Raw genomic sequence first — 27,146 nt, forward strand, 5'->3', positions numbered from 1 at the left:
CAACACAACACAACAATCTTTATCCAAATAATGGTTACATAAGCACGAATCCCATCTAAGTGACCTCAAGGGTTTTACGTGTTAGAGAGGGGCGGGTTACACCTGTCCCCCTGCTGGGACGACTGGACGTCAAAACAACTTAGCGTGCCACACCGTTGAAAAGGCACAGCAACAGGATGGCTCATTTGCACACTTTGGAGGATTAAGTTGCTCACCGAGCCCGAAACGGACGCGGCTCTTTTTTAATTACGGCACGACAAAGGTGGCGTACGGCGCAGGGATGAGCTCAGACCCTCAAAGGAGACCCACGCTGGGAGAAGAATGTTCGGGAGGGCGCCAGCGGTGTTGACTGCCTACGGATGGCAGAAATGAACAAGCTAATTTGGGAAGGATTCTAGCAAAATAACGTAGTCAGACTGTGACCAAACACCAACATGCAAAACATCATTTCAAGTCCTCTTTGCTGGGAAATGTTGTGAACGTTAACATCGAGAACAACAAAAAGGCCAAAAGCCAACAATGCAAGCAACTACGTGACATTGGATGTTTTTTTCCACAAGTCCCTAATTATTACTATTATTAAAATAAAAATTATACTATTTAAAAAATGTAATCAAAGGGCAACAATAATAAAACTGATTTTCATTATTATTATTATTATTATCCTTCCAGTATTACAAGCCACTGGAAGGATGGACTTTTCCCACTTTCTTATTAATAATATTATTATTTTATATTACTAGTTTGATTGGTGTGTGTCCCACTTAGTCATTGAACATGAACTAGACTAGAGCTGTCCTATCTAGTCTGACTGGTGTGTGTCCCACCTAGTCATTGAACATGAACTACACTAGAGCTGTCCTATCTAGTCTGACTGGTGTGTGTCCCACCTAGTCATTGAACATGAACTACACTAGAGCTGTCCTATCTAGTCTGACTGGTGTGTGTCCCACCTAGTCATTGAACATGAACTACACTAGAGCTGTCCTATCTAGTCTGACTGGTGTGTGTCCCACCTAGTCATTGAACATAAACTAGACTAGAGCTGTCCTATCTAGTCTGACTGGTGTGTGTCCCACCTAGTCATTGAGCACGAACTAGTGAAGGCTGCTCGGATGAGAGGCCAAAGGTCTTCCAAGACAACCTGAACAGTCCAGTTGTGATGGATAGGATGTCCTGCCAATACGAAGGCTGCATGAATGAGAATATTGCCGGCATGCTTGCTGTCAGACGAGGGACATCTGACACAGGCATGATGCTTGTGAAGATGTTGCTTATGTTGAGAATTTGGCGCTAAAGCCGCAGCTGACTGTGGCGGTGTTAGCTGCTAAGACCCCCCCCCCCGCATCCTTACATCCTTCACCCTGTTCCATTCCCTAAATATCATCCGGGGCCCGTGGGAAACACTGGTCCTGTTCACACTGGTCTTAGCGCACTTGATATGTTACCAAAATAAGAGCGCCAACGTGGGATTATTGTTGAAAAAGGTCCTGGGAGCTTGAAGTGCTTGATTGTTGTGTGCCGTGAGAAGGGAACTCAAAGAACTAAAAACACGATAACCTCTCAAGTGGAACACTCTTCACTCACAACATCAGGAGAATCAGCTGTAGTCTGTTCCAGGGTCAAACTGTCACCACACACAACATTTCAACCTTCTTAAGTGTCATAGCAAGTGTAAAAAGAAGTTAGCCACTGTTAGCGAGAAAGAAAAAACCTAACCTTCATCCTGCAAACGTCACAAACTAAACCCAAACACTGAATGTGGGGCAGCCATCTGCCTCGAGTATGTGACATTGCTTTGATTTGTTTGGATTTCAAAGCAACATTTCACATCAAAAAATAATACAAACCTTGCTTTTCATATGGTTGGGTTTTCATGAAATGTTTTGCTTAAATTAGCCTTGGTTTCCGTACAAAATGACACATAACAAACTACTGTGTTTGTCCTGCACACTAATCCCCCATTGACCACACTTCATTGCTTCCACACCTGACTGTGAGAAGTGCATTTCCACCAAGCACTCAGCAAGTATTCACTTCTACAGTTTTCAAATAAAGGAAAACATGCCAAAAAGCTTGGGTAGCATAGAAAACCTTCTAAATATATATTTTTAACATGATTAGAGCACCCGAGACATGACATGACACCCCGATAGTCACCTTGACACTCCTATTACCCAATATAGTAGACATAACAAGAGAACATATGACATATAAGACATAAATATGACTCATACTGGGGCGTGTTGTTGGAAATGTGTTCCAGTGGTGCAGACAGGAAGTGACAACGAGGGTTCAGAGTTGAGGTTTAGCTTTAGCTCGTGGGTTACGGCAACACAGCTGTAACATTTCAACACTCAAAACTGCCGTACAAGTGTAAAAATAAGTTAATCACTGTTCATCAAATGTTAAACTCCAGCGGGACTAAATGCCAGAAATTAAAGATTAAAAAAAAAGAAACATTCCTTCCATACGGTCAACTGAGGCCTCGCATGAACTCAATGCTGACCTTTTATTATTTACTTTCTAAACGAATTCCCAAGTGTGCACCATTCATTCTCCAGGTGCACGCACGACACACTGAAAGGAAAAGTGCACTTTTTGGGGGGGAATTGTGCCCATCATCCACAATCCTGATGTGACACATGAACACACGCCCTTCTATTTTCTGTGCCTTCTAAAGATATAAAACAGATAAAAAGAGGCAGCTAATGAATGCAGGTAATGGGACGCACGGATGAAAACACCTCCAAAAAGCTCCAACAAGGTTTAGTGGTTTTCTATGCATGCTAACAGCTACATTCATGATAACATGTCATACTTGTAGTATTTTGGGAACTTCCTTCCTGGATGCATTGATTTCACATAGCAACATAGAAAGGAACGCTACACCTAGCATCAAAAACACCAACACAGCTCCAATATGTAGCATTACCTTTGGCTAGTGTGTGGTGAAGCTAGTTGCTAGCCGGCTAGTAGCTAGCCGCTGTGGTGTGGTGAGGTGTCACTACGCCAGTAAGGTAGTTCTTGGGTGTAACAATGTTAATAACAATAATAATAACAATGTGCTTCATATGCATCACATTATGGAAATGGAGCCTTGTTGGTGCTTTTTGGAGGTTTTTTTATAGGTGTGTCCCATTACATGGATTCTTAGCTGCCTCTTTTTACCTGTTTTTACATCTTTAGAAGGCACAGAAAAGAGAAAGACATGTGTTCATGTCTCACATAGGGATGGTGGATGATGGACAACATGCCAAAAAGGGCACTTTTCCTTTAAACAAGCAGATAGAAGAGCAGCCACGCCCCCAATCAGGACATTTCAGTGCCACTTTTTGCTCGTGTGAGTTCGTGGAAGGCCTTGAAGGAAACAATCAAATATATCAATACACACACACACACACACACATATGTGCACGCACACACACAATGAAGTGATTTTTAAATGTGTGCTCCTCACAGATGAAAGCTGCAAATCATCTCCTTTGAGGGTGAAGTTTGTCATTAATGCAGAAGAGAATGGTGTGATCAAAAAGCCTCCAAGATGGCTGCCGGTCGCCATCATTTACATTTTCGTGAGACGTGACCATCAAAGCTGCCGATGAAAAGATGCTGGCACACAAAGGGGCGCTGGACACAATAAAATTAATAATAATAATAATCATCAAAATAGCGAGGAGATGATGGATATGCTTGAAGAAATACGAGAGCGAACAAATAAAGCATAAGATGATCTTTCCAAAGAGGCTCTACTTGAATGTGCTTATTAGGGCTGCAACAACATGTCGGCAGATTAAAACGTGCGGTGTGGGAGAAAGAAGATGGTGCGTTCAAGGACCGCCACTTGCAACAAACAACATGTAAACATGCTAACACTGTGGAATTAACTATATTATTCCTTTTACAAAAATAATGGCCCATATTTACAAAATTGATATCAATTTACTTAAAATTTGATGTAGTTATTTAAAAAAAATGTAAATGTGGTACAACCAGAGCAGGAGCCTGGTTGGAATTGCCAGCAGTAAGTCCTGCCTTTTACTATGAACGTTGGCCTCCACCAAGGCTGCCCTTTGTCATCCATTATGTTAAGAACTTTCATGGACAGAATTTCTAGGCACAGCCAGGGCATCAAGAGCATCCAGTTTGGGGACTTTAAAATCTCATCTCCACTATTCACAGACAATGTGGTCCTGATGGCCTCATGGAGCTGTGACCTTCAGTGTTTACTGGGGAGGTTTGCATCTGAGTGTGAAGCTTCTGGGATGAGACTCAGCACCTCCAAATCCCAGGCCATGGTTCTCAGTGGGAAAAGGGTGGGTTGGGAATGAGGTCCTGCCTCAGAGGTCAAGTATCTCGGGGTCTTGTTCACGAGTGAGGGATGGTTGGAGCGTGAGGTTGACAGGCGGATCGGCGCAGCGTCTGCAGTAATGCGGTCGCTGTACCGGACCGTCGTGGTGAAGTTTATTAACCCCCCCCATCAATGTTCCCACCCTTACCTGCGGTCATGAGCTTTGGGTCGTGACCGAAAGAAGGAGATGGTGGATACAAGCGGCTGGAATGAGTTTCCTCCATAGGGTGGCTGGACTCACCCTAAGAGATAGGGGGAGGGGGTGAGAGTAGAGCTGCTGCTCCTTCACATGGAGAGGAGCCAGTTTAGGTGGCTCATCTAACCCGGATGCCTCCCAGACATGCCTGGCCAGGAGAAGACCGAGGACATGCTGGCCTGGGAAGGCGTTGGTGTCCTCCCTTACCAACCTATAAAAGGCCACCAGGCGACAGCATTGCTTGGATTGAATCAATTCACCTCCTAAAGTTTGGTCATTTGGGTGTTTCCTAGCAGGTAGAGCTGTAACATTTCCAGCAATGCAAAGCTGTCTTAAAGCTACAGACACCTAATAAAATCCAATTAATTCAAACAGCAAAGCCAGCGGTGGCCTGAGCCTTGGAGGTCATCATCTTTACTTGAAGGTAGCACAGATGTCGGCCTCGTGTGCGCATTCTCTCATTTACTACAAAGCTTCTTCAAGTTTATAAAAATAAAAAAGAAAGGACAGATCGGATGTCTCTGCCAAAAAAGCCGGGCTTTGCTTGTCCTTCATGTTGCAGTCATTACTTGCAACATGTGGCTGAGGTCCACACGTCTGTGCAACAGCAGCTGTTATTCAAACTAATCTTTTGTGATCATTTCCTGTACTGTGCTGTGGTGTACTGTACTGCAGTTCACGCCAACCTCTTCAGAGCTACATGGACTTCTATGAGCAACCACCAGATGGCGACATCCTCTTCTTTCCACATTTCATAGCCCATCAGCTCACTTCCGACCTGATTCCTTTCTCGAGTATGCTTCTTGTCAACTGGCCCCCTCCCTCCCTCCTTCCCTCCCCCCCTCCGTTTAAAGACACGCAGCCACGACACAGGCACGTAAAAATAGCTTTCAGGGCACCAGCCGTCTGTGCCAGACGCCAGAGAAAATATTTTTATTGTACTTAAGTGTTCTCCAAGACAAAAGTGTTAGTGATATGACTCACAGTGAATCACTTCAACTCAAAACACTAAATGAAAACACTCCAACACAAATACACACAAAGTATATACAGTATATACTGTATATACTGCTGATCCAAATGTTAAGAGCAGTTGAAAAATGCCAAGAATGTTCATTTTGCACTGTTGGATCTTAAAGAGGTTCTAAGTAGAGCTTGAAAATGCAAAAAGAAGAAATGGGAGTGAGACAAAAAGGCATTCATTGCAAAGAAGCATTGAAGTGAAATAGTCTTTTCATCAGCTGATCAAAAGTTTTAGACCATAGTTTAAAAAATGCTCACATTTTGCACGCAGGAGCACATATGCCAGGATGCTTCACTAACACTGGCATATGTATAGTTGATACATTTATAAACTAGATAACAAGAGTCATAGTTTCTTGAATCAAGTTACACATTTACACAGATGTTATGACTAGATTTAATATCATACATCTTGTCAGACTTTATGAAACGTGCGGTGCAGCCTTTAAGAAATGGTTGTTTCAAAAGGGACTTACTTTCTTGAAATGTACTTTTTGCAGTGTGGGTATATCTTCTCTGTGCGACTCTGTTCTTAAAAGTACAAAGTTTACAAAGCAGTTTTATTCTTCGTTTAAGACAAATGTATATTCATCTGTTGTTGAAGAATAATCCAAATAAGGCTGTTAGCTTGTTATTAGAACAAAGAAGTCATTTCTGGCAAAAAATATCTTGATAATACAGTAATTGGCTAGCTATACTCTCTAAGTATATAAGATTATTTTTCTCAAGTGAAAATTGCTAGACAAGATATTCTTTTCTTTTTAGGAAAAAAATAAGAAATGGTTGCTTAAAATGGGACTTTTTTTTTTACTTTCCTGAAACTCAGTTTTTGTTTACACTTCATATTTTTCTGTGAATTTCAGGGAAACAAAATACAGCTTGCGTGATTTTATTGGCCAGAGATCTCAAGCTGAGGCTTAGTCATCCATCCTTATCGGTCATCAAAAATAGTTTAAAGTATGCCATTACCTTTGTGTTTCATCAACTTCATGTTAAACGTTGTTTAGCACTTCTTCAATCAAGCATCCTGTGGATCTTGTGGAATCTTTAAACAAGATTTGATTTGTCGGGAAAACCAAAATAACTTATTTTGAGAGTTATTTGCTCAATTTTAACATTTCTGAACCAAACGAGACAAAAAGCAAACCCCTCATTCGAAAATGAAGGTTTTACTATAAAGTCAATGAGCAAACAGCCTTTAAAAGTGGGGAATTTATGTAGCATGTCTAGAAATGTGATTTTACATCTCGTCAAGTGGCAATAGTAGTAGTAATACTAGTAGTAGTAGTAGTATGTGTATGTGTTAGTATTATGTGTTGTGTGTTTCTTATTGTGTTCTCCACGAAGGTTCCACTGCATTGTCCAACTCACTCAGACTTAGGCTTTTCCCTGTTGTGCTCAAATAAAGAACAACTTCCTCAAGCAAGCTAAAGTGCCACCGACTGTCTCAAGATGATTTTTATGGCAGTTTTTGGGAAGGAGGCACTTCTTCTCTGTCGGGACAAATGCGTAAGGCGGTTTTAGTGACGTTAAGGGCGTAGAGGTGTGAGAAGAAAAAGGTGTTGGTGGTCCTCTTCCACGCAGAGGTCCTTCAAAAACGCATCACCAGAGTCGTGAGAGAACACCCGCCGTTTATCCAGCTGTGCCTTCCACACAGAACCGCACAAAGTGTCCAACAAAGGATGGAATTTGTTGCATTTCTAAACCTTCAGCCGTGTCAAACAGTGAGAAAAATAAAAGCATGGTTCCAATGTGAGAGTCAGGTGGAAAGATTGCGAGCAAATGAGAGCAGATAAACGCAGGATGTGCGAGGATATCCGAGGGGAAAGCGGCTGACAGTGATGGAAATAGAAGCGGTGTTGGTACGCCCAGGATGGAAATGGGAAGAGACAGTGTCGTTAGGAATGAACGTACCCTTGCAGGGCCTTTTCTCCAAACCAGTCTCCTTTCCCCAGGCTGCGCAGGTAGACGGGCTCGCCGTTGGGGGGGTCCTCCCTGGTCACGTTCACCTGGCCAGACAGGACACGGGAAAGGGAAATGTAAGAAACACACGGTGAGTAATGACAGGATACACACACACGTGTAGTGTCGCCGAGCAGCGGCGGATCACATGATTAGCGGGGTGACGTGTAAGCAATGGCGCCGCACACGGCGGAATCGCCACTTGTCAGACTTCACTTTTTTTACAGGAAGCGAATGAAGCCTCACGTCTTCCTCCATTAGCACCAACTGGGCACGTGTGGCAGCGAACGCAGCGCCATGTGGTGTGTTCGAGAAAGGCTGAGGTTTAGTTGGAAGCGCCAAGGAGGAGCTGATGTGACCCGTGACTCGAGCTCAGCGCTTCGTCTTCATTCCGTTCTGGCATGCCAAACATCATTCAGTATTGCCGTAGTTGGAAGTTCTTACTGCCTTTGGGATGTGGAATGTGCCAGGCCTGTCTCTTGTTGAGCTGAACATACGTTACGCTTACGATGAAGCTTCTGTTCAGGTGGAATGTACGTCTCAATCAGAAGATGGAGCTGATCTAGACACTCACTTATGTTGCAGATGTTGATCTAAAATGGGAGAAGCATCACCATCATGCTAGCAGGGGGGTTTGTAGGGTCTTATGAAATCCATTTTATTTCTTCCTAAATTCCGTTTTTTTCCAGTTGTAATTTTTTTTTATTCAGTTTTTTAAATTTTACACTGATTTCAACCACAGCAGATTGTGCATTTCATCCACACGGTCAATTTCCATGAGATCCTGCATTTAACAGTAGATTCTGCTTTTGTTGGCCAATTCTGCGGGAATCATAGGGCCCACAGCCATGTGTCCTAAACAGACATTCTTATTCTTAAGACCCTATCATCATAGGGCCCACAGCCATGTGTCCTAAACAGACATTCTTATTCTTAAGACCCTATCATCATAGGGCCCACAGCCATGTGTCCTAAACAGACATTCTTATTCTTAAGGCCCTATCATCATAGGGCCCACAGCCATGTGTCCAACACAGACATTCTTATTTTTAAGGCCCTATCATCATAGGGCCCACAGCCATGTGTCCAACACAGACATTCTTATGGCTCTGTCACTTTTTGTCTCCATTGGCTGGTGGTCCTGGATCATAACCCACATGAAAAGTGGGGCTGTACCGTACACAAAATGTGAACAGATGTCTTCAAGTGTGTGTGTGCATGTGTGTGTGGGGAGCAGGATGTAACATATAATCCTACCGCCTCCACTGTACAAAGTTCATCTTAAATTGTCTTGTTGGAGGGAAAATGAGGGAAACAGCCACATAGAAAGGTCAAGGGTGTATGTGTGCGTGTGTGTGTGTGTGTGTGTGTGTGTGTGTGTGTGTGTGTAAAAAAGTGGAGTGTAGTGGGTGAAAGAAGCCCAACATTTTCATCTTTGTCATTGTTACACACCAACATGTCATTTTGCACATTGTTTGTATGTCTTTGAGAGAATGTTCTTCTTCTTCTTAACAACAACACAATGAGGATGAGGATGAGGAGGACAGGAAGTGGTGGTAAGATAAGGGTGGAGGTCCACACCATGTGTGATGTTGCAAGGAGCTCCACAACAAGTTAAATGTGAGTGACAGCCTGGATGATGACAACGACACACACACCTCCATCCCAGACGTCTTTCCTCACCTTTCCTTTACTGATGATGAAGAAGGTGTCTCCTCTGGCCCCCTGTCTGATGATGTACTCCCCATCCTCGTAGTGGGTCTGATAGACGAGACGACAACACATTCAGGAAGGGTTTGGAATTTTACCTGCTAACGTACCATAAATGACCTTCATTTCAGCATCATTATTACTACTATTACGCTAAAGTGATTTTTAGGAAGTCAGGTGTGCCCCTAGTGGTTGGTTATGAGCACCAGATGTGAGAAAAAACCATCATCTTCTTCAGAAAAGAATACTGAAGTTTTTCATGACATCATGAAGGAGAAACCTCCTTGCTAAAGAACATGAAAGCACCGATGACACGCCCCTAGCTAGCTGAGCCCACCCCATGTGTACGCCCCCCACGTCACACAGCACACCTGTTAAAAGAAAAACAAAGCAAAAAAGCAGGCTTCACTACACATCCGAAAATAATGCCTGTAGCTCTGCAAACTGTCAGTCAGTCAGTTACAGGTGTGGAAGATGAAAGTTTGTTCGTTTTGTTTTTCCTAAACACAAAAGAGTGCAGAGTTCTCCTGGGTGGACAAAGTACTAGGAGCTCCTAAGATGTACTGCTTCCTGACGTGTAGTGCTTCACATGAAACTCCATTCTAAATATGACAGGCAACCAATGCAGTGAACTATGATCTCGTCTTCTGGTTCCAGTTAAGAAGTGTTGTGGACCTACTGAAAGGTCTTTAAAGATGCCTTAGAACTACCTGCTGACAGTTACAATAGAATTATACGAGTGTTGGTTTTCACAAAGTTTGCTGCTTCAGGGTTTTTAAATGTTTTTTATCCTTCTGCTTCAGCTTTCTCTTCACCACGACGGTCCGGTACAGCGACCGCATGACTGCAGAAGCTGCGCCGATCCGCCTGTCGACCTCACGTTCCAACCTTCCCTCACTGATGAATAAGACCCTGAGATGCTTGACCTCCTCCACCCGGTGCAGGACCTCATTCCCAACCCGGAGCTTCGGATTTGGAGGTGGAGTAAGCTGTTCCCCAAGCCGCTGAGGTTATCTTAGTGGAGAAATTATTGTTCATCAGCAAACTCTTGTTGGATGTTGGGGAGGATGTTTTGGTAGCATTCTTTATTCATGGATGTGTCGTTAGGCCAAACAGTGAGTGATCCTACTCCCTTGGCTGAGGAGCAACCCCACACATGAATGATTTCAGGACGCTTTACTGTTGGCATGACACAGGACTGATGGTAGCGCTCACCTTTTCTTCTCTGGATGCCCCAAACAATCAAAGGGGATTCATCAGAGAAAATGCTTTTAGTCCAGTCTTCAGTCCACAACCTGGATCTTTTGCAGAATCCCAGTCTGTCCCTGATGTTGTTCCTTCTTGACACCAAGCCATCTTCCAAAGGTCTGCGAGCAGATGCATTCACGCCTGCTTGCTAGCATTCCTGAGCAAGCGATCCACTGGTGGTGCCCCCACTCTGCAGCTAAATCTACTTTCAGAGATAGGGCCTAGTCCTGATGCTTGCTGGACTTTCTTGGGTGCCCTGATGCCTTCTTTTCTATAATTGAACCTCTCTCCTTCAAGTTGTCAATGAAGTGATAAATGGTTGCTTTAGCAGCAATATCCTTGCCTTTGAAAGCCCTCTTGTGCTAAGCAATGATGACTGCACCTGTTTCCTTGCAGGTAAGCATGTTAACAGAGGAAAAACAAAGATTTCAATCACCACCCTGCTTTGTAAAGCTTCCAGTCTGTTACTGTCACGCAATCAGGATGACAGAGTCATCTCCAGCCTTGGTCCTTGTCAACCCTCTCACCTACTGTATGCTAACCACAGAATCACTAACATGACTAACTAACTAACTAAATAACATCACTAACATGATGTCAGCTCATCCTTTTGTGGCTGGCCTGAAATGCAGTAGAAATGCTTTTTTGAGGAGGGGGCGGGGGAGTGCTTTTGAAAACTACTCATAATATATAATTGTCAAAATATGTACAGTCAACACCCGAGTGTTGCTAATTAACATTTCCCTGCATTAAAGTGTATTTTTTGTTTAATTACTGTAGTTACTATTGATGAAAATAATGACTACTTTAATGCGTGTCTTTTTGTACATACAACAGTGGCTTAGCGGTGAATAAAAGTTCCCAGATAAAAGGAGCTCTGCTAATGTTGTTGAATTATTCATTTCAAGTGTTTTGCTGCCTTTTCTGAAACTATTTGGATGGATGCTTTCTGGCCATTGAAGCACAAAGGGGAAATTTAATAGCAGACACAAATGGAACACCTTCATTTCTCGCTGTGCTTATGGACATTAATATGAAACATTCAATTAGCAGTGCACTTCCACGGATTCAGGAAATAAAACACATGAATTCATGCTTGGCTAGCTTGGGCTAGCTGGTGTGAAAGCTTTCCCATTAGTTGCTTTAATGGTTTGTGAAATCAACAAGTCCCGTGTTGGTACGAGTCAACAAAACTGCAAAGATGCATCTGTCAAACGTATCAAGTAGGGGTGCACGATAATTAGCCCACCGACATGACGAATTATGATGTCATACCAATAAATACAATAACATTAAAAATTGCTCAATAACCATAAATGGAAAAAAACGCTCCAATGAGGTGAGATTACCCGTATGGTGCAGGTGATCAAATCAAGCGCTGCCTGTGACATTAACAGCCTGTCATAACTTCCCCTGAGCTCACTTGTAAACAAACATTCACTTTCCGGGAAGACATTTTGTGTGATAGTTGTACCAAATGATCCACGATGAGGGGAAAAACCCCATCAAGCACACCAAAAACCTCATCAGCCACCTGAAACGGCAAAAGTTCAAAAAGATTTTCCAGAGACCTCCGTGGTCTCACACCGGCTGCTGGGAGCGTGAGCCTGAATACAGTGCACCTTGCTCGGCCACAGTCGGTGGCTCCTCCCCCTCTATACTCTGGTTCTCCTGATAGTAGTAATGTGCTAGAAGTCATGTTATGATTAGGGATGTCCCGATCCACCTTTTTTGGCTTCTGATCCAATTCTATTTTTTTTCTAGTTTTGCCAATCCGATCCAGTACAGATACTTTGTTTGGTTTTTTTTTGTTTTTTTTTTAAATGATCTTTTCTTCCAAACATGAATTTGTGCAATTGAATATGGTTATGAAATCTTCAAAGCATTGAAAAGAATGCAAGCCAAGTATTGCTGAATGTGCTTTTTTTATTCCACAGCATGACCAACAATTTTGTTTGGGCCTCTGTGAGTCAGGTCCCTAATCCAATAAAAGATCCAATAAAAGATCAAATTGGAAAAAATGGGTGTGCAAAATACTTTTAGGGTATGACTAATCATGTGACGTGGTTATAGATCAATTTGTGCTGTGATTTAGAATACATGACATTTTTTAACAAACTCTCTTCTGCGTAATAGTAATCTATTGACGGTCCCTAGTGTAAACAACCCGCGGTTAGAGCAGCACTTCATGTTTGAGCAGTGGCAGCGCCAGAAATGTTACATTGTCCATCACTGTTTGGTACGGTAACTGTACAACACGTGATAGGAAGGCACTCCAGCGGGTGATCAAGACCTCACAGAACATTGTTGGGGCAGCCCTCCCCTCACTGCAAGACCACGCACTCACACACGCCGCACGGAACACACGCACACACTCATAGCACTTTATTATTTATTTATTTATTTGTATTAATGTCTCTTCTGTTGTTGCTTAATTTATTGGTATTTATGTTGATGTTCTTATTCTTTCTTGTGTTTTCTTTCTTTTCTTGGGAGAATGAACAGAATAAGAATTTCATTGCATAGCATAACTGCCTGTTTTACTGTGCATATGACAATAAAACTCTTGAATCTTGAATCTTGAATTGTGGTGCCCAAGGTGAGACCATTACTCAACCAGCAACCAGCAACCAGCTTTGAGGTGTATTACCTCACCTACCGTGTTGGAGTGTGGCCCAGTTCCGATCGTTAAACGGCAACCGGATCGGACCGATCTCATGGTGGAAGCGGATATTATTTGATCTTCAAAATATAGATCTTCAAAATCCTTAAGATGGGATCGGGACATCACTAGTCATGATATTTGACTAGGACGAATCAACAGGTATAGTTGGTCAAATTGTCCTTCTTACCTCCAGGTGTGCACAAACGACACTTCCATCTACATTTTGAAAAAGTAGATATAAAAAAGTTATCATTTATGGGTACCATGTCAGTCTTGAGAAGCAGAAAGTTATTGATATCAGTTTGAAGGAAAGATATCATGCATCTCTAATATCAAGTATGAAGTATATCAAGTCCAGCTGACAGCAATGAAGAGCCTGATTGGAAGCGTGTGCTCGTGCCTTCCTTTCACTGCGGTATGAATGTACTGCACGTGTATGCTGTAGAAAAGTGTATTGTATACATTTGTGTTGTGTAAATGTGTACACATGGACTGTACTGTACATTCTTGTAGAGACAGTGAAGAGCCCTCACCTCCTCAAGGACGTCGGAAAGCTTGCTGAGAATGTCCTCCTGCAGGCTGTGGAAGGTGGGGACGCTGCGGGAACAAGAACAGGAAGCATATTTAGACAGAAGATGTTTGCTGGCAGGCAGAGATCACCAGAAGACTCAGTAGAAGACGGCATGCCAAGAGGGAAGTGGTGATGGAGGTTGATGCTTGTACGCTACACGATGGCACAGCGTGTTTGTAAGTATTTAAGTATGAAGTGAGTGTGGTGTTTGGTTACGTAGCAGGCCCCCTTGAAGGTCACGCGGATGTTATTGAGCCGGCTTTAGCCTGCCTCCCAGGCTCCTGCTTTGACACCATCACCCCCTCCTCTTCTATTTTCCATGTTTTACGCTCCTAAACTCAATCGTCTCATCGCTGCTGATCTTCCTCCCCAGCCTCCTTCAATGGCGTGGGGCCAGTCAAGCCACAACGTGGCGGCAGCGCACGTGTAAGCCAGTCAAGCATTTGTGTCGTCTAACCTGTAGCACTCCGCTGGTCCAACAACCCAAGTAGGAACATTTTCTATCCTTCAGGAAAAAACGTATTTTCTGTACGCTCTGAAGACAAAAACAGGGCAAAAGAGGCAGGCAATGAATGCACGTAATGGGACACACCTATTTTGCCTAGTAAAACACCTCCAACAAGGTTTAATGGTTTTCTATCCATGCTAACAGCTACATTCATGATAACATGTCACACTTGTCGTATTTTGGGAACTTCCTTCCTGGGTGCATTGATTCCACATGATGGACCGCGACTTCTTTGCGATACATGAGGGGTGGCGTGCGTGCGAAGATGGGCGATTAGGCCAATCCTTGCATGGAAGAGTCTGATGCAGCGTTCAAACTGCCTGTTCTATACTGCCGTGTCTGCTCAGCGTCAAACACACCAGTATTCACAGTGGCTCGCCAGACAGAGCTTTGTCCTCCCAGGTAGCGTGGGGAATGCTGCACTGCTTGAGGGGTGCCTTCAGAGCGTTCTTGAAGTGCAGTTTTGGACGGCTGAGTGAGTGCTTGCCTGCTGACAGCTCGCCATAGAGATGTCTCTTGGGGAGGGGACTGTCGTCAATTCGGTGCACGTGGCGGGCCCAGCAGAGCTGGGAGCGCATCAATGCTCCTCAGCCTCTGGAACTTTGTCCTGCCATTTGAGTCGCACCAGGGTCCTGAGACATCTCACGTGAAAGGCATGAAGTTGTTTGGCATGACGACTACGCTGCCCATGTCTCACAGGCATACAGCAGGGATGAGAGGACCTGCTCCGCACACCTTGAGTTTTGCGACAAGCCCCTGTCCTCTGCCATTCCAGACGAAGGCTGCGCTGGCTCTGGCGATTCTTCACGCAACTTCCTTGTCAACGGTGACAAAGCGAGTCAGTACTGCCAAGGTAGACAAACGTGTCTACTGCTGCTAGCCTCTGACCGTTGACAGTGATGTGGGGATCTGCGTAGGGAGCTTCTGGGGCAGGCTGGTGCAATATTTCGGTCTTCTTGGTAGCGGTCGTGAGACCAAAGTCGTTGTGGGCTTGGGAGAAGAGGTCCATGCTTTCCTGCATGTCAGACTGTGTGGTGCTGTTTAAAGCGCAGTCGTCAGCAAGGAGGACCTCTCGGACCACGTCATAACGCACCTTTGTCTTTGCTTGCAGTCTCCGCGGGTTTAATAGTTTACCGTCGGTATGATGTCGTAATCCGACGCCGATGTCGTTGTCGTGGAAGCCGTCTGTCAGCATAGCAGCAAACATCATTCTGAACAGGCTTGGAGCCAACACGCAGCCCTGCTTTACTGCGCTTGTTAGGGGGAACGGCTGGGAGAGCTCTCCGTTGTCCTGCACTCTGGCACACATGCCGTCATGAAAGCGGTGGACCATGCGATAAACTTGGCCATGATCCTCCACAGGATCAGGGCAGACAGTGTCAAAGGCTTCCGTCACTGTAGCTTGGTTCATAGACAGCTCACACAATGGAAATGGAGCCTTGTTGCCGCTTTTTTAAGGTTTTTCAGAAGGTTTATGGGCAGAATAGGTGTATTCTGTTTTTATATCATTAGAACACACAGAAAACACAAAGACGTGTGTTCCTGTCTCACATAAGGATTGTGGATGATGGGCTAAATTCCATAAAAGTGTACTTTTCCTGTAAAGCTTCAAAAGATCCTGCATGGGGGCATTTAGTGCCATCCAAGCTTTTTTATGCCATTTGGGTTGTGTTGAATATACAGTAATCCCTCATTTATTGCAGTCAATAAACTGAACATTTCCGTACTTAGAGAATAGGACAACCTGTTTAAAACCTTCTAAATACAGTTTGTAACATTATTAGAGCCCTGCAGAAATGAAATAACACCCCATAGTCAGCCCTCCACTCATACGGTACAACTAAAGAGAATATACTGTAATGTATTGTCATAAAAAATATGAGAGAAATGAGACTGTGGACTTCACATACAAGTTGTCAGAAATCACTCACTGAAAGAGCTGCGGAACAACAACATGTGGGCGGGTGCCGCATGTGGCTGAGCCAATCAGTGCAGAGGATGCTGATCAATAACGTCCTGTACTGTATAGTACGTGTACGCAGGCCTTGTATTTTCCTTCATTTAGCAATTTTATGCTTGGAAATGCTTTATTTAGGCCAAGAATACGTAACATTTACTTAAATTGCCATATTTTTGACTAATAATAGGCCATAGTCCCCCACGAAACATTAATTAGTTCATTCCTGAAAAAACGTGATATTGCGAGGGATTACTGTAATCATCTTTAATCATTCATGATTACTAAAGTGAAAATCCCCAAAATATTATGAATATTTGATAACCATATTTCAGGCTGAGGTTGTTTTAAAACACAAAAAAAATGTTTGCAGATGTTTTTAGGAAGATGACATTTTTTGTTGCTAAGGACGAACGTGTGAGTGAATTTGAAGGAGCTGTTCAAGGTTTTAAGACACTCACCAGTCACCAATATCAATTTTGAAACCATAAAATGTTGGTTCTTTAAAAAAAACAAATCAAGCACAGCAAAATGAGGTTTGTTGTATCGTTCTTACAAGCGTAAAAATAAGTGAACCACCATTCATCAGAACCCATAATAAAACACTCGTAGGTACACTTGCAGGTACGCATCATTCCAGAAAGCCAAAGAAAAAGCAAGGCGCAGAAAAGCTTGTTTAGGTGTGAAGGCGATGAGCGCTGAATTTTTCACACACAAGCAGTGTAGTGTGCAACCAAGGGTATTTTGTGGGCGTCTATGAGGACTTGCTGCATCATCTGACTGCCTTGAAATAACGCCATCAAAACAGCAAAAGCTTCTGATCTCTATCGCTGTGATTCATGAGGTTTGCTCCGGCAGACGTGTTCGTGTAAAAATATACATACATGAGAGGTTAGCATGTTCACGTGTCTCATGTAATAAGACATCAAATCACCTTCTCTGTCTGTTTGGACAGTGGAGGGTACAGAAGGTGAGAAACGGCAGCGCATGCATCTTTGTGCTTCCTGTGAGGTTTGATGATCCCTGCTTTCATCCTACTGCGCATGCAGGCGAGACAAAACAGTCAGAAGACCTTTAAAGTGATAATCAGCTTCTCCATTGAGACTGGCTTAGGCCCCTGTGGATACAGGTTTTATACAAAGTACAAATATGAATCACAGTGACGTCCATCCATCCATTTGCTTCCGCTTATCCGGGTCCGGGTTACGGAGGCAGCAGTCTCAGTAGGGAAGTCCAGACTTCCTGGTCCTCGGCCACCTCTTCCAGTCCCACCGGGAGGACACCAAGGTGATCCCAGGCCAGCTGTGAGACATAATCCCTCCAGAATGTCTTTCTCCCGCCCGGGCGTGCCCGCGACCCCTCACCAGGGAGGCGTCCAGGAGGCATCCGGACTAGATGCCCGAACCACCTCAATTGGCTCCTCTCCATGTGAAGGAGCAGCGGCTCTACTCTGAGCTCCTCACCTTATCTCTTAGGGCGAGTCCAGCCACCCGACGGAGGAAACTCATTTTAGCCGCTTGTATCCACCATCTCCTTCTTTCGGTCACGGCCCAAAGCTCATGACCGCAGGTAAGGGTGGGAACATAGATGGACTAATAAACTCAATAAATCTTTGCCACCCGGCTCAGCTCTCTCGTCACCACGATCCAGTCCAATGTCTGCAGGAATGCAGTCACTGTACCGGATCCGCCTGTCCATCTCACTCACTAATAGGGTTTAGAAGATAAACCAATGTGACCTGATATCCAGTGTGACAAGTGAGACAAGCCAGAGATGTGGTTGCATGGGTATCAGCCTCCTGGATGGATAAGAATCATCCACAAGTCCTTAGATGAATGGATTGTAGAGACATACACCCCGTATCACAAGACTAGCAACCGCTTGACTGTCCGTCTCTTAAGGGCCTGGGCCTGATTGTCAGGCATGCGTAGCTTAGCATGACTGAAGACCAGAAGGGATGTGATTAGCATTAGCAGCGTGCTAGCTAGTCACCGGGAAAGATTTCCAACAGATCAGCAAAACATACGTACATTATAGCTGTGTAATTGATCTTATATATGATGTATTGTGTCAAATTAAGACAGGAACAGCATCAAATTAAAAGCACCAAATGAATCCAGAGCCACCATCCACCAGTACCAGCCTGGATAAATATGCACATTAGCACCCAATAAGGTCATCACATCTTACCTTTATGCATTCCCACTTAGTACCAGCATTTGGGAGCAAAGAAAAAGGCTAAAAATACAATATAGTAGTCTATCTGTGCGTTCAAGGACCATGCCAAAGTGGGACACGTCGCTGCTTGTATTAAACATGCAAATACTGTGGGATTTCAAACTGTATATTATTTTTGGAATAAAATAATGACCCATATTTGTAAAATTGATATTTACATATAATTTGACGTAGCTATTTACAAATTATTCCATTCCATTCCATTTTCTTCCGCTTATCCGGGTCCGGGACAAAGGGGCAGCAGTCTTAGTAGGGAAGCCCAGACTTCCCGGTCCCCGACCACCTCCTCCAGCTCCACCGGGAGGACACCAAGGTGTTCCCAGGCCAGCTGTGAGACAAAATCCCTCCAGCGTGTCCTAGGTCTTCCCCGGCTGGGCATGCCCGAAACACCTCACCAGGGAGGCGTCCAGGAGGCATCCGGACTAGATGCCCGAGCCACCTCAGCTGGCTCCTCTCGATGTGAAGGAGCAGCGGCTCTACTCTGAGCTCCTCCCGGATGACCGAGCTCCTCACCCTGTCTCTTAGGGTGAGTCCCGCTACCCTACGAAGAAAACTCATTTCAGCCGCTTGTATCCGCGATCTCATTCTTTCGGTCATGACCCAAAGCTCATGACCATAGGTGAGGGTGGGAACATAGATCGAACGGTAAATTGAGAGCTTTGCCTTCCGGCTCAGCTCTCTCTTCACCACAACGGTCCGGTACAGCAACTGCTTTACTGCAGACGCTGCGCCGATCCACCTATCGACCTCACGCTCCAACCTTCCCTCACTAGTGAACAATATCCCGAGATACTTGAACTCCTCCACCAGGGGCAGGACCTCATTCCCAACCCGGAGGGAGCAATCCACCCTTTTCCGACTGAGAACCATGGCCTCGGATTTGGAGGTGCTGAGTCTCATCCCAGAAGCTTCACACTCAGATGCAAACCGCCCCAGTAAACGCTGCAGGTCACAGCCCGATGACGTCGTCCGCAAATAGCAGAGACAAGATCCTAAGGCCCCCGAACTGCGCTCCCTCGACACCTTGGCTGCGCCTAGAAATTCTGTCCATGAAAATTATGAACAGAATCTGCGATAAAGGGCAGCCTTGGCGGAGGCCAACGTTCACCGGGACGAAAACCACATTGCACCTCCTTTAGCCGAGGTTCGACTAACGGTCGTACCCTTCCCTCCAGCACCCTGGAATAGACTTTCCCAGGGAGGCTGAGGAGTGTGATCCCCCTGTAGCTGGAACACACCCTCCGGTCACCCTTCTTGAAAAGGGGGACCACCACCCCAGTCTGCCAATCCAGAGGTACTGTTCCCAACTTCCACGCAATGTTGAAGAGACGTGTCAGCCAAGACAGTCCCTCAACATCCAGAGCCTTGAGGAATTCAGGGCGAAACTCGTCCACCCCCGGTGCTTTGCCACTGGGGAGCGTTTTGACTACCCCAGATACCTCAGCCACGGTGATGGAACTGTCCACGTTTGTGTACTCAGCCTCTGCTTCCTCTCTGGAAGGTATGTCAGTGGGATTGAGAAAGGCCTCAAAGTATTCCTTCCATTGCCCGACTATATCCTCAGTCGAGGTCAGCAGGCCCCGGTCCAAACTGTCCCTGGGTCTGTCCGACAAATTATTATTTTTTTCATTTTTGTGTGTTTTTTTTTTATCATTGCACCTGAACGGGACCTCTGCCTTCCAGCATGCTGGGGGGTATGATGTGCTTTTTTACACATTTGAAAATACTGTAAGAATGACACTTTTATACAATTGGCTTCTTTATTTTAGAATGTAAGATTGATGTCTACATCAACTAATGTAACCATAGAATCATATCCAATTAAACCGTATGGTTTGTACACTCTACTGAATCGTATTACATTGTTCTGTTTTTAAAAGTGATCATTTTTAAATGATATCATAAGCCGTGTTTTTACAGCGTATCCAATCATCGAATCAGTAGTAGATTTAAAAGTAATGTTAAAATGTCGTTTCATTGATGTTAACCCAATCTCACGCATCATCTCGTCCTGTGAACGGAGACCCTAGGTACTTGAACCCCTCCGCCTGGGGTAAGGCCTCACTCCCACCTTGAGGGGTGTCATCCACCCTTTTCCGACTGAGAACCGTGCATGGCCTCAGAGGTGCAGACGTCACTCACACTTAAACTGAAGTTGGGGCGCTTCCACATTCTCCTCCATTTCTTTTGTCCTTCCCTCCCTCCAGTGCACATGAGATGAAAGCCTACTGAAGTTGTTGTGTCTTTTACCTCTTTAAAAACTCCATATACTCAGTGTGCTTGATGAGGCCCGTCCTCATCATGATGGTCTGGAAGCATTGGCGGTCGATGGCCCACAGCTTCACATTTGTCAGTGCTGGAAAAAGAAGGATGCAGATTTGATTGTCATGCAAGAAGAGTCAAATACTGTATCAGCTTGAAATGTGGTGCATGCAGATCAGGCATGCAATGAATACGCTGCTTTCAGCAATGGGGGGGTGGGTACGCACGTTGCCAGAATCATAATTTTTTCATGCAAGAGAGAGAAGTGTTTTGAAAAAAGGAACTTTAGTAGCAGTAAATGACAATTTCCTGAGATGGAATACTGTGTAGCGCTGGATATTCACAACTATTTTTGGAATTCAACGCATGCCTGACTCACTTGAAGTCACCCAGTGGCAACCTAATGAAGGTCACCACCCTCTTATTTTCTTTGAAATAACTTTCCCCTGTCTTGCTGCCCAAATATCAAAACAAAAAAAAGCTCTTATTGTTTTTCACAATGTCCTGGAAGAGTTTGGAACTCAGCAAATTCAATTTGTGAGTGCTTGAAGGCACCCCCCACAAAAATGCAATTCCTGCCGCACGTTGATGGTATCTCATGCTATATAACTACATATGGGTTTTTTTGGATATGAAACATTCTGCAGCACAACTAAGTTTTTCCAACTTTTGGGTGGCCTTGGGTTGTCATAGCTGATATCGTGTCAAGAACTTTTAGTCAGGCTGCAGCGCACGACTCCGCCGGTTGCCGTTGGCCATCCATCACCTCACTGCCAAGCAAGAGCAGGCAAAGGGCTGCGCATTCTGTGGCAAAAGGTGCAAACACAAGTTTGTGTAACGGCTATGCAGTAAGACTATCCACAATATGCATATGCATGTGACATATGCATGTATTTTATGTTATATACTAAATATATATATTCCCACTCACGCACTAAAAATACTTTTTTTTTTCTGTTTGTATGCCTCGTAACGCCGCTCCGAATGAACACTTGACTTGATGTATATGGATTTTAAAGCCTTTCAAAAACAATAAACATATACATCATGACCAATTATGCAAAATTGACAATTCACAAATGAAGAGCAAGATAACAAAAACATTATAAAAGTGTCTCGATAGGAACCCATGATTAGTAACAATTGTTAAGGATTCCATGCTTTAGGAGATTCATTTTGGGTTCCACAAAGATGATGTTGAAAAAAAGAACTCAAAACATAAAAGTATGAAAACTATCATAACCACCCAAAGCACATGATGGAAATGCAGCGTTGTTGGCGCTTTTTGGAGGTTTTTTCACAAGTCTTTATAGGCAGAATCGGTGCGTCCCATTACGTGCACTTCATTTCATTTAAAGTAATGCATGCCAGTTGGTTAATAAATCAAATATATAGTGGTCGGGGATTTATCGTGCAATATCGAGGTAAAACTGCCCAATTTATCACGATATTGATTTGAGGTCACCCATTTGAGATCACCCAGCCCTAATACTGTATAAATGCATGTCTTATATGTTATATACTGTATATGCATGTCTTATGTTATATACTGTATATGCATGTCTTATATGTTATATACTGTATATGCATGTCTTATGTTATATACTGTATATGCATGTCTTATATGTTATATATACACTGCTCAAAAAAATTAGAGGAACACTTGGAAAACACATCAGATCTAAACTGGGGGAAAAATGATCTTGAATATCTATATAATATCTATATAGTGTCCAGATCTGGGAGGAGATCCCCCAGGACACCATCCGTAGTGTCATTAGGAGCATGCCCCCACGTTGTCAGGCATGTGTACAAGCACGTGGGGGCCACACAAACTACAGAGAATCATTTTGAGTTGCTACAATTACATTTTAGCTAAATGGACCAGTGTGCTGCATCATTTTTTCACTTTCATTTTTGGGGTGTCTTTGATTTCCCCCCTCTATAGGGTGATCATTTTCATTTCTATCAAATGATGTGGCATCATTTTGTTACTAATACATCACCCACTTATTATCAGGAAACATATTCAACATCATTTTTCCCCCAGTTTAGATCTGATGTGTTTTCCAAGTGTTCCTTTAATTTTTTTGAGCAGTATATATGCATGTCTTATATGTCATATGCTGTATATGCATGTCTTATATGTTCTAATACATAAGACATATACACAATATGTATATATATAAAATAGGCTGTTTATCAGATGATGAAAAGTTTAACACCACCGCTGAAAAAATTCAAAAAAAACTTTCCAAACCAGAACAAAAAATGTTGTCAGTAGGACTCAGTAATGAGGAGCTCCACTGTTCTTGTTGATCACTTCCAAAATGGCTTTGGGCATGCTTGATGCCAGTGGTGAAGATGGCTTCACCAAGGGCATCAACTGTCTGGAACTGATGGCCATTTTTAGAAACTTCCCTTGCCATCCATCCCCAAATGTTCTCTATGGGATTTAAATGAGGGGAACATGCAGGATGGTCCAAAAGAGTAATGTTATTCTCCCTGAAGAAGTCCTTGGTCAAGCCAGCATTGTGAACTGCAGCATTGTCCTGTTGAAGAACCCAGCTGGTACCACACACACGAGGGCCCTCGATCATGAGGGACGCCCGCTGCAACATCTGCATCCGTTTGACGACCCCGCACCACCTGAAGCTCTGGTGTCCACTGAATGAAAAAGCACCCTGGATCATGATGGACCCCCCTCCACTGTGCCAGGTAGAAAACATCTCAGGTGGGATCTCCTTGTCATGCCAGTAACGTTGGAAGCCATCTGGACCGTCAAGGTTACATTTTTTCTCATCAGAGAATAAAACTTTGTTCCACCTTTCAATGTCCCATGTTTGATGCTCCCTGGCAAAGTCTAAACGGGCACTTTTGTGGCGTTGAAGGAGACGAGGTCTTTGAATTCCTTTTTGGTTTTTTAAAGCCTTTTCCCTCCGATGGCGTCTGATGGTTATTGCGCTGCGGTCGGCACCAGTAAGGCCTTCGTGTGGGTGGAAGACCGCCCTGTGTCTTGATGGACAGCCAATAGGATCCTCCGGCTCACTGCAGGTGTGATGTTTTTGTTCCATAATGCAAAAATGTTCCAAAAATGTAGAATGACTGATTTCCTGCTCCCAACCTCAGCAGCCATGGCACGCTGCGAGAGGCCTTGCTTATGCAGCTCCACAATCCCACCACGTTGAAAAAGAGAAAGCTTCTTAGCTTTAGCATCAGGAGGGCCTGACAGTGGGAATGATGACACCACATCAACATTTGAAGCACATTTGGGTTTTTATAGCCTGTGGTCCTAAACTTTTGATCAGCTGATTAATTTCATTTTTTTTTTGTTTAAATTACAAGTTCCAAATGCTTTTTGTCTCACTCCCTCTTCTTGTTTTTGCATATTGTAGTTCTACTTATATAGTATGTAGTATTGGTACGTATTTTTTTTTGCGGGCCAAATTGCAACAAATGAATAAGGAAAGGTGAGGTACCACTGTACTTTATATGAAGAACTACCAGCAATGAGGGATTCAAAGTGTTGAGCAGGGAATGCAGATACATACTAAAGCATGATAGAGGTCATATAAAAGTATGTTTGTGTGTTACGGTGACTACAGTAAGTATGCTGAGCAGGGTCATGTGACAAAGGCACCTAGGTTCAGTGGATGTTGATTAGAGCATTTAAGATATATTCCCTTGTTTTTTACTTGGAAAATATAATATTGTTCTTCTGTTGTTGCAAGAACACACTTGGGTGGATTGCGCCGCTGAGTTGTGCATGTGGATGTTTTATGCATCGAGAAGGCAGACAGGGTTGAGTTGTTAAAGTTCCGCCATTAAAGCCGGACTTCATTGTCCTCTGAGGGGCCCAAACTCTTTCAGAGTATATCTCACATGGCTGCGGCTGACTCATCCATGCACTGTGGCTTTGGCAAAGCTTTGCTCCATTTTCTTAATGGCTTTATTTGCTTCATCATTCCCAGTTAGCTTGGGTGTCGTTATTTTGATATAACAAAGGCTCATAATTGGGCTTAGGTGTTCGGGAGCGCTGCAAAACACGGAAGGAGGATAAAAAGAAATGAGAACGCCTTTTCGTGTTAGGGTTTGGTTCTGGAGCTTTTTGTAGCATTTAATGTGCTAAGTGTAAGCCAGGACACATTTAGTAGGACAGACACCTTCATGTGGGATTTTCAATGAAAATTAGCTTCAAGCTAGCACGGTTCAGACTGGCTCTTTTAGCAAGGCGAAGTCCACCTAGATTCTTTTGTTCTATGAAATAATGCTTGGAGTCTCAAGTTAGCTGTACTGTTTCATGTTAATGGAAACGTGCACTTTTTTTTGGCATGTTGCCCATCATGCACCATCCTGATGTGAGACATGAACACGTCCTTCTCTTTTCTGTGCCTTCTAAAGATATAAAAACAGGTAAAAAGAGGCATCTAAGAATGCATGTAATGGGACACACCTGAAAAAAACCTCCAAAAGGCGGCAACAAGGCTCCATTTCCATAATGTGATGCATATGAAGCACATTCTTATAATTATTGTTATTAACATTGTTACACCCAAGAACTACCTTACTGGCGTAGTGACACCTCACCACACCACAGCGGCTAGCTACTAGCCGGCTAGTGACTAGCTTCACCAACCACTAGCCAAAGGTAATGCTTCATATTGGAGCTATGTTGTTGTTTTTGACACTAGGTGTAGTGTCCCCAAAAACACTACAAGTATTCCATGTTATCATGAATGTACCTGGTACTACATGCTCATAGCATGGATAGAAAACCACAAAACCTTGTTGGAGCTTTTTGGAGGTGTTTTCATAGGCGGAATAAGGTGTGTTGCATTGCCTGCATTCATTAGCGGCCTCTTTTTATCTGTTCTTTTATCTTTAGAACGCACAGAAAAGAAAATGACATGTGTTCATGTCTCACATAAGGATTGTCCATGATGTGCAACATTACAAAAGAAGTGCACCACAGAATAGATACACGCAATTGCAATGCCAGCACTGGAGAGAATGGTCAACCCACCAACCAAGGCTTAGCGAGATCCAAGCCATCTCTGAAGTGGAACTGAGTTCCTCTTCCTCATCTGCCTGCTGTGGAGGCGGAACCCATAATCAGGAAACTTCCCATTAACTGTTTGTTGGTGTATTGGTCTGATGTGTAGCAGGGCTGAGTGTCTCAGGCAGACGACAGAGGGGATGATTCATAATAAAACTGTGTGTGTGTGCGATTAATTAAAAGGAACAGCGTGCCTTTTGTTGGTGTTATCTTGCCGTCATGAACACATGCAAGTATGTTGCATTGCTGATCCAAAACAGAGTGGAAACTATTCCATTCTAACAGTGCATTAGTTTAAATGCATTTTGTTTATGCTGACTGTCACAGTGAAATGATGATGTGTTTTCAGTTATAATAGACATGCTTTATTTCTGTATGTTCCGTTTCACAGTGCTTCAAGGTAACGAAAGGCTCTGAAATGGAACTCACCTTCTAAGCTAATATCAGTTAGTTCAATGAGTGTAAACAGTCTGGGCTGAGCAGAAATCGCCACTTAAAGTGCTCCAGAAAAGACATGTTTCAGGGAGTAGGGGAGCTATGTTGTCATGTATGTACATGGTATATTCGTGATGAAAATGTGCTCATTGTAGGCAGAAGCAGGGAAGCCCAGACTTCACTCTCCCGGCTGCTTCATCCGGCTCCTCCCGGCGGATCCCTGGGCATTCCCAGGCCAGTTGAGAGGCATAGTCTCTCCAACATGTCCCAGGTCTCCTACCGGTCGGATGTGCTCTCCCCAGGGAGGTGTCCGGGAGGCATCCTGACCAGATGTCCAGGCCACCTCATCTGGCTCCTCTCAATGCAAAGGAGCAGCGCTTCTACTCCGAGTTTGTCCTGGATGACAGTGCTTCTCACCTTATCTGTAAGGGAGAGCCCAGTCACCCTACAGAGAAAACTCATTTCAGCCGCTTATACCCGCCATCTTGTCCTTTGGGTCACTACCCACAGCTCATAATCACAGGTGAGGGTAGGAACATAGATGGACCGGCTCCCTCTTCACCACAACGGACTGATGCAGAGTCCACATCACTGCAGACGCCGCACCAATCCGCCTATCCATCTCCATCCTTCCCTCACTCGTAACAAGACCTTGAGGTACTTAAACTCCTCCACTTTGGGCAGGATCTCATCCCCGACCCGGACATGGCACTCCATGCTTTTCTGGGTGAGAACCATGGACTCCTAGGTACTGATTCTCATCTCGGCCGCTTCACACTCAATTGCGAGCTGATCCAGAAAGAGTTGAAGGTCCTGCAGCAATCAAACCGGATCCCCTCAATGCCCCTGGTGGCACCGCCAAAATCTGTCAATAAAAAAACGGAATCGGTGACAAAGGACAGCCCTGGCGGAGTCCAGCCCTCACTGGAAACGGGTCCGAGTTATTGCCAGCAACGTGGACCAA

The 27,146-nt window shown here is 44.1% G+C and overlaps 1 protein-coding gene across 3 annotated transcripts in view; it reads right to left on the minus strand.

The window, feature by feature from the left end:
• The window catches only part of LOC129193657 (cGMP-dependent protein kinase 1), a 150,018-nt gene that overhangs the window by 22,342 nt on the left and 100,530 nt on the right, over positions 1-27,146 (minus strand). For all 3 annotated transcript variants that reach the window (XM_054798087.1, XM_054798088.1, XM_054798086.1), the window contains exons 4-7: positions 20,680-20,785; positions 13,689-13,752; positions 9,216-9,293; positions 7,485-7,579 (exon numbers count right to left, since the gene is read on the minus strand). In XM_054798087.1, coding sequence (XP_054654062.1) covers positions 7,485-7,579; positions 9,216-9,293; positions 13,689-13,752; positions 20,680-20,785 — 343 coding nt within the window. The remainder of the gene's footprint in view (positions 1-7,484; positions 7,580-9,215; positions 9,294-13,688; positions 13,753-20,679; positions 20,786-27,146) is intronic.

This window comes from Dunckerocampus dactyliophorus, chromosome 14 (genome assembly GCF_027744805.1).
Source record: "Dunckerocampus dactyliophorus isolate RoL2022-P2 chromosome 14, RoL_Ddac_1.1, whole genome shotgun sequence".
NCBI classification, from domain to species: Eukaryota; Metazoa; Chordata; class Actinopteri; order Syngnathiformes; family Syngnathidae; genus Dunckerocampus; species Dunckerocampus dactyliophorus.